The sequence below is a fragment of the Cebus imitator genome, unplaced genomic scaffold, assembly GCF_001604975.1.
Source record: "Cebus imitator isolate Cc_AM_T3 unplaced genomic scaffold, Cebus_imitator-1.0 Scaffold19, whole genome shotgun sequence".
Taxonomy (NCBI): domain Eukaryota; kingdom Metazoa; phylum Chordata; class Mammalia; order Primates; family Cebidae; genus Cebus; species Cebus imitator.
Window position 1 is genome coordinate 3,063,268 of NW_016107334.1, and position 8,510 is coordinate 3,071,777.

An 8,510-nucleotide genomic window follows, 5' to 3' on the forward strand; every position below is an offset into this window, starting at 1 on the left:
ATGAATGTAGATGCCAGTTCTGGAGGCTCTCCTGGGTGGCCCAGGTGCACCAGCCTCCTCCACCTTCCCCTCTGCCCTTTCCCCTCCCCAAGGCTCTACTGCACTTGGCTTTCCCAGCCTGTACACACCTCTGAAGTTGGCAAGAAGCCCCACCACAAGGAAAGGTGGAGCAAAGTAGCCAAGATTTCCCGTTCAAGGCCACTGGAACTATCCGTTAAGGACAGTTATGAAAGTAGAGTGGGACATTTAAGTAAATAAATAAACAAATAAGGCCAGGCACGGTGGCTCATACCTGTAATCCCAGCACTTTGGGAGGCTAAGGCAGGAGGATCACTTGAGAACAGGAGCCTGGGCAACAAAACAAAGCCACATTTCTCCAAGAAAAAAACAAAAAACAAAAAAAAACTCTTCCTACAGACATCAAAGAGATAGCAAGAATAACAAGATAGTGAGGAATGGCAGGGCAGAGTCAGTCAAAGAGAAGAGAACTCAGGACAGTAAACCCAGCACTCAACGCTGCTTTTGCCTTGAGGCCACTGGTGGATCCAAATGAATGAGCTCATCAGCTGCACTGCCCATCTGATGGCTCACAGACAAAAGCCACAGCCCAGCGCCACCAAAGTTGGGAACCCAAATAGGTCCCCTCACCTCCTTTACCCTAACCCTGAAGGGCTATACTCTCAAAATAAGGGTGAGCCTGAAGTAAACCAACCCTCATGGGCTTCCAGCTTAGCTTCATGTTGTCAAGTTGATCCAGGGAAGCTCAAGCTATAAACTTGGACTATGGTGTCCCAGGTTGGTACTGCCAGCAGCAACTGTCAGAAGAAGAAAAAACTCTGGAAAAATGATAGCAGCATCCCAGGCCTCAAATTATTCCTACGAAGAGTCACACTCTAAGCCCTTCCCCACTAGAAACTCTGGCAGGTCACTCCCCCAGAAAGACCCATGGAAGTTGCCCCCACAAGGATGCTGTAATGTTATCTGACTCGTGGGGCTGAAACAAACCTGATCCCTCCCCAAACTTCAGGTAGCCCGCGCTGTCTGCTTTTCTGGGATGAACCTGATCCAGCTGCAGGTTCTCTATGAAATCAGTTCTTTCCATGCTGGAAGCCTCTTCCTGCTAAGTGAAATAAGCAAAAAATACAAATTAGAACCACTAAAACCGATCATCTTTTCTTCCCACATTTCTTTGCAGAAAGCTATAAGAATCTCTTAGCAATCATTGAGTCCTGTCCCAGAGAGGGTATCTAGCCCTGGGGAACTGGCTCCAGGCTCTTTGTTAGGAAGGTTTCCCTATGATGGACTTGGGACACATCCCACCTCTTGGCCATTTCTCCTGAGCCTCCCTCCGGTCCTCCCTGGCCCCACCCACATCCGTTCCTATCCCTGTGAATTAGATTCAGCTCAGGATTGACTACTGTCTGAGCTTGTGGGTCACACTAGGCAATCCCTCCATCACCCCTTAGAGCTCTTGGCACAACCACAAGATTTTTATTTGCTTTATTGCTGTTTTTTTGCTTAGTATAACCCCCATGGAAGCAGAAATCAAGTCTGTTTTGTCCACTGATGTGTTCCCAGATTCTAGAACAGTTCCTGACACATAGTAGGACTCAAGACACATTTTTGAATGAATGAATGAATGAATGAATGAAACTTGGGGCAGGCAGCCCCAGGGCTCCCCCCTACTATGTCTGCAGGGATGGACTGCCCTTTCCTTCAGGGATCCTGGGAGCCCCTCTCCTTATTGTGCTTCATTTTCCTCTTCTCTTATGTCCTCATTTTGTAGGAGACTTTCAGGCACCTGGGCCATCTGGCAATTTCAGAGTACTCTTAAAGTGCTGGCGGACTCCATCTTCCTCTCAAAAAAAACTTCCAAAGTGACTTAGTGGCGGGTCCTCATACTACCATCATTGTCACTATCAGATGTGGTCACTGCCCGACTTCCCAAGTGCAAGACCCCAGGCTTGGCACAAAGAGAATTAACAGTCTGGTCTGGGCCGGCACTAACACTGGACCAGCCAGGAACAGTGAACCAGGGAGCCATGGAGTGATGCCGCACATCAGGCATAACTGAGGACATGGGGATGTCAGAATAGCTGGCGCCTTCTTAGAGAGGGAATGCTATTTGCTTGGGTGGTGGTGGGAGAGTTTGATCAGCACTCATGACAGAAGGTGAGGTCTCACGGGCCTAATGTGGCCTACTCCAAGGCTCAGAGGAGAGGGTGAACTAACTGCGTGAGACAAGCAGAAGGATTTTGATTTTTATTTTTTCGGGTGGGGAGGGAGCTGCAGAGGGTTGGCTTGGGGGAAGGGGTGGGAGGAGTCGTTGAGTGAGAGGTAAAAGAGTGTGAGCAGAAAGAGCGTGGCAGCAAAAGTTTGAGGCCAGATGCCAACCTGGGGCTGAGAGAACATTCCAGTGGCAGAGAAGCAGGAAGAATGTTTTGTTTTTTTTTTTTAAACACTCATGTGTGTGTGCCTGTTTGCCATATGCAAGGCTGGTTTTCTCCAGAACATCCCCGGTCCTCCACAATGTCAAAACACGACCCCTAAGTATTTGAGTTTTGACTGCATCTTATACCCAGATGATGGGGTAAACAGAGCAGACAGATGTCCAGAAGGCAGGAACCAGGAGGCCGTGACGGCCACGCAGTCATAAGCCTCCAAAGAAAGCATGCCAGGTGGGATTGCATCTCAGTTCCCTAGACTCAAATCCCAAGGGAGCCTGGCACCCGGTAGGCAATGACACCATGTAAAAGTGGAACTTAACTTGGAAGTTGAAATGGACCTTGGCTGGAGAGGTCCATGGACTGGAGGGTCGGGGGAGGCGTGGCAGTTCAAGATGACTTGAAGAAGTTAGCTAGGCAGAAATGCAATGGCTGTGCCAGAAACCAGTGCAGGAAGACGCAAGAAGAGCCAGGGGCAGGCTTCAGAGAGCCTCAGAGCTAAGCTAAAGAGCTTGGACTTTTAACCTGTTGGCAATGGGGAACCACTGAAGGTTTGTTTGACCTGTTGGACGGGGGCCAAAGAATGCCTGAGAAAAACGCCCCCAAGAGAGGTGTCTGAGGGGCCCTAGGGCAGAGCAGAGAGTGCCTAGAGGCCAAGAGGCCAGTTAGGAAACTCTGCAGGAGCTCCGGGCCTGGACAGAAACAGGGGCTGCCAGGGGTAAAAGAAGGACTAAGACGCAACGGCTGGAGAAGTGATGGGAACTGGTGAGCCGCTCACTGGGGAAGGAGAGGAGAGGACAGACCAAATCCTGAATCAAAGATGATGCAAATGATGCTGGGAGAAGAGTGGAGGGCTGGGGAGCCCTGGGGAGAAGCAGGTGGCACATGTCAGCTGGCAGGGAAATCTGCCAGGAAAGCTCTTCGGGAAGAGAGGCAGGAGGATCTCTTGACTTTCACGCTGCTTTTCTCAAGTGCAAGTTTCCTCTGTCCTCTCGAGTGTACAGAGGCCATTTGCTTTGGGCTAAGAGAGGTCGCTGCGTGTGTCACTGGACAGTGATATGGGGCGCACGAAAATGCCCCCTCAGCAGCCATCCCCACACCCCTGGAGTTAGAGCACTTCTGAGGGGACCTGAGCCAGGCAGCTCCCACCTGCCTTTCATCTTTTTTGTTGGCTCTCCGTGCGGGTCAGACTAAGGACTCCCCTGCTATCCTCCTCCTGACCTGCTGAGAATCCACTCAGCTGTCCATCACCCATTTACCTTTTCTCGTATACCATGTAGAGTCCCACATACAAAAGCCACCCTTACACACTTGAAGACTCCTATAGACAAAAGTCTGTGATTGCTCACAGGGGGATCTGCAATCCCCCACCTGCACGGCTACCATCCTCACACTCCCGTCTCAGGATGCTTTGCTTCGACTTGCAAAGTTTGAACTTGTTGCTCTGTGGACATTGCTCATGAGGGCTTCAGAATATTTTTCTCTCCTCTTCATCTATACCTTTCTGTGGCCAATTTGCGTCACTGCTCAGCTAGTTTCCAAATACGGTCCTTTGTTGTACTCATACACCCCACTGCCATCATTCCCCTGCATAGAGAGTGATTATTTGGCCTAAAGCTCATCCTTCTGTGGCCCAAAGTGAACCCCAATCTCACGAGTCCATGCAGCATCTTTTATGTGTGTTAGCTTCCCCCCGGGCCCTGGTCTTTCCTCAATGCACTGGTTGCTGCTTTCCCTGGGGCCTGCCCATCACACTTGGCAGGCAGGACATCATGGCAAGACTTCCCCCCTGTCAGTCTGTCCCACAAGACCAGGTGTGCCCTGCAGGATACACTCCATCTTCCTCAACAGCTAGACCCTCTCTTTCGGAATCAAGTGTTTTTCTCCACCTGTTGGCTGATGAGAAGGAAAGGACACTCTGTAGTACTTTTTGAAGTCTCTTCCACTCATCAGAAAGCCCTAGCCAAATATCTGCGTAGGCTTATGACCTCACCCTATGAGACTACGTGGTCCTTCCTCAGGTGTCAGGACCATCCTCTGGCACCTGCCATCCTGGAAACCCTGTCCCTCCAAACAGACACCTGCCACCCCATCCAAGTCTCCCCCAGGGTGGGTGACATCCTCAATGGGCCTTCCCGGCCTTACGTACCTGCGTGTGTCTGCTGTCTTACATGTGTGATTCCCCAGCCAGGGCATCCGTGCCTGGTCACCGTGATTTTAATACAGGGGTTATCTGAGAGGAGAGGCAGATCGGGGGACAGATGAAACCCCAAATCAAAGATGATGTGAATGTCGCTGGGAGAGGAGTGGAGGGCTGGGGAACCCTGGAGAGAAGCGGGTGGAGCTTGGGGTACACGGGGCTGTGGCCTACACCTCCAGGGCTAGAAATCAGAAGCTGGAAGCAGGGTGTAGAAAAAAAAAAAGCAGAAAGCAGCCTAAAAGTCTCACTCTTCCTAGATGTGCTTCTGAGGCCAGCAGCACCATAGAGTCTTTAAACTTGCTGGAAACGCAGTGTCTCCGACAGCGACCCACTGAATCAGAACATGGCATGTTCCATCCAGGCTCCTGAGACAACTTCCCAGGCATTTCCACACTGCCTTAACTGAGCCTCTGCAGGCCCCCTGCCCACACTGCTGGACTGGTTGTTGACATCCCTATTTCTGGTTCCTTCCACTGGGGCCCCTGGTGCTCTGGCCCTGGGCCTCTGACACCCAACACCCCATCAGAGAACACCCAGTGCTGGAGCCTCCCCACCCCCAGCTCAGGTAGGCTCTGCTGGGGTCTCCAGACCAAGAAACACTCAGCTGAAGCCCCTGCGGCAGAAGCCACACTGGGTCTCACCATCCACTTAGGGTCACTGCCGTACACAATGTTTCCTGGTCCCCCTCAGGGTGATGTGTGAGGATTTCAGACTCCTGGGTCCCTTGCTCAGTGAGCTTCCTGTGCTTCCCTTGAAAAGCACTGTGCTGTGAATCTGAGGCTTATTGACAGATGTGTCCAAATCTGTTCTCCAGTCCTGCATGCGCCCTTCACAGTCTGGACGTGGGTAACTGTGCACTCCTGACAGGTCCTGGATAGCCTCCTCTGAGGCGGGCGGGAAGGCCATGAGACCCAGGTAGACAAGGAAGAACTGCAGGGTGAGAAAGTCACTGGCCACCCACAGAGACTGGTGTTGGGCTCCAGGACAGATGGTCTAGGCTCAGAGGGGGCATTCTCTCCCATGGAGAAAAGGGTTGGAATTCATATAAACTCTCCAAGCCCACGTGTCCTCGGGCATGGAGTGAGGATGCTGAACTTTTTGATCTCCAAGGGCCGGTCCAGGGTGAACGCCTGTGTCAGGAGCTTCGAAGTATCAACCTTGTGTGGAGCATTTTGTCCTTGAGTCCAGCCTTTCAGGTTGGAGCTTCCCAGGCTCTAGCACCTCCTCCAGAGGATGACTTTTACTACCTTCGAAAAAAGATACATCAAACTCTGACAAATGATGTAGGCTTAGAGGCAAGCGGCATCTCAAGGCAGTGGTGCTGTGACAATTAGACAGACACTTGCAAGCAAATATAATGAAATACCCCACAGAATGGCTGCTTCAGGGACAGGGTTCGGGGAGACTCACTGCACATGAGGTCACTGGGGGGCTTGCAGTGCTGCGATACCTGCCGTGCTTAGGGGAAAGCCAGGGGCGTCTGATGGCCTCGTTGTGCTCAAGGAGCTTTCAGCTCATGCTGTCCACTGAGCCCTCACTTGACGGGCTCCCCGTGGGCAGCAGCTGCCTTTTGTGGGCTCTGCTGAAATGACACAAGGACAGCTACTGACTTCTCATGACGGATCACAGCAAGCAGGGCTCAGCCCTTAGGCGGGCTGCATCCGTCTCTAAGGTTCAGACTGAAATAATGAAAGGGGGTCTAAGGGAGGAACACGGGGCAGGAAAGGAGACCACGCGGAATCTGAGCTCTTGGGAGCTGGGTCAGACCCCAAGGCCTCTCCCTTTGTACTTCTCCATGAGGCCTCTCTCTCGTTCACAGCTGTGCCAATACAGGATGGAGACAGGTGGCTCAGTAGCGCCATCCCACAAAAGACAATGGGAAGGCTGTCTGTTTAAAGGCCACTTTAAATATGAATGGTCATGGGGAAATGCTCATAAAATGAAATGAAAATATCAGGTCAGATGACCCACTTTTATAGAGGAAACAATGGCAAGGCACACACAAGGCCAGAGGTCACTCTTTGTCCAGGGAGAATCCGTCCCTCTCCTGTCAGGCACCCATGTCCCTGTCACAGCACGTTATTCTCTGTCCTCCCTGGCAGAGATGTGTCCTGGCCCTCCCTAGATTCACTTTATTGAGCTTTCCAATTAGCACAGTGCCTGGGACAAGTAGGGGTTCAAAACATGTTTGCAAATGAGTGAGTGAAGGGTGGATGGGTGGGTGGGAAAGGGGGAGGGAGAGAAAGAAGAGGGAGGGAGAGAGGGAGCAGGTGGAGGGGGGAGAGGGGAGAAGGAAAGAAGGGTGGGAGGGAAGGGGTTAGAGAGAGAGGGAGGAAGGGGAAGTGGGGAAGGGGAGAAGGAATAAAGGAGAGGAGGGAGGGAGGAAGAGAGGGAGGAAGGGACAGAGGCAGGGAGGGGAAACGTTGAGAGGGAAACCTACCAAAATGCTAATCAGGGTTATGATCTGGATACCTTATTTTGTCTTCTTTATAATTATCTGTCTTTCAAATTTTCAGCAATTAAAAGATGACTTTTATAATACACTTTTTATCAAAACTCTATTTAACTCCATCTGAAATGATTTCGTCTAAGTCCAAATCCTATTTTTAGCTAATGAATCTACAAGACACTGAAATTAGTTCATGTTTATCAAAGTGGTCACGTGCTGAACCAACACTGGGACACACGGTCCCACAGGTTCCTAAACGCTCACTGAAGAAATGGGATTATTTGGAATCAAGGTGCCTCACAAATCTAAAGATCTCCACATCTAAGGCACAGGAGCTCCCCTTAGGGAAGATGATAGCAGCATTAGGGACATTGACAGTAACGCTTAAGACAGTGGGCCTGTGTCACCCAGAGTTGCCACCTCTAAAGTGCCCATAATAAGCGTGGCAAGAGGGAGGTCTCAGAGGGAAACAGACATTCTACCGGGTATAATATTATATCCAGCCTGACTTTGCTTCCCTGAAGCTGAATTCATTCTGCTTTTAAGAAATGGCTGTTGTCACCAGCCCGGGGGCTCACGCCTGTAATCCCCACACTTTGGGAGGCCCAGGCAAGAGGATCACTTGAGCTCAGGAGTGTGAGGCCTGCCTGGGTAACACAGTAAGATGTCTCTACAAAAAAAAGTTAAAAATTAACTGGGTATAGAGATAGGAGACCGTAGTCCCAGCTACTTGGGAGGCTGAGGTGGGAGGATCGCATGAGCCCAGGACATCGAGGCTACAGTAAGCCATGATCATGCCACTGGGTGACAGAGCAAGACCCTATCTCCAAAGAGGGAGGGAGGGAAGAAAAGAAAAGAAAAGAAGAGAGAGAAGAGAAAAAGAGAAGGGAAGAGAAGGGAAGGGAAAAGGGAAGGGAAAAGGGAAGGGAAGGGAAATGAAGAGAAGGGAAGAGAGAAGAGAAGAGGAGGAGCCAGATTATGCAGGTAAACAAAAAGCCCTTCTGTAGCCTCCTCTCCATCTCCATCCTCCTCTCCTCTACCCAGGGATACATCCACGGGTCCCACTCTCCCAAGCACCACTCACCACCAACTTCTTGCCCCCAAGAAAGAGAACAGCCTCAGGGGACCCCCACACCTCAGCACTCTCTCGGCCTCTGCAGTACCACAGAACTTGGTAGGTCTTGCAGGTCCTAGAGCCGAGAAACCTGGTTGGGATCAGTGCCCACCCTGATGCAGGGGTGCAAGGCTGGCCCTGACCTTAAGCCAAGTCCCAGCACTGGGTGGCAATGTAGCCCTGTGCATAGTACCCAGGCTTCCAGCCAAGTCCCAGCACTGGGTGGCAATGTAGCCCTGTGCGTAGCACCCAGGCCTCCAAGCCAAGTCCCAGCACTGGATGGCAATGTAGCACTGTGCGTAG

The 8,510-nt window shown here is 51.4% G+C and overlaps 1 protein-coding gene across 2 annotated transcripts in view; it reads right to left on the minus strand.

Moving 5' to 3' along the window:
* Positions 1-352: 352 nt before the first annotated feature.
* The window catches only part of FAM174B (family with sequence similarity 174 member B), a 49,767-nt gene continuing 41,609 nt past the window's right edge, over positions 353-8,510 (minus strand). The window contains exons 3-4 of one of the 2 annotated variants that reach the window (XR_001821560.2): positions 1,006-1,120; positions 353-876 (exon numbers count right to left, since the gene is read on the minus strand). Coding sequence is in view for 1 of the 2 variants with exons in the window: in XM_017518011.2 (XP_017373500.1) it covers positions 1,081-1,120 (40 nt within the window). In the remaining variant the exon portion in view is untranslated. Of the gene's footprint in view, positions 877-920; positions 1,121-8,510 lie in introns of those variants that run through there. The other variant, XM_017518011.2, reaches the window with a different exon arrangement.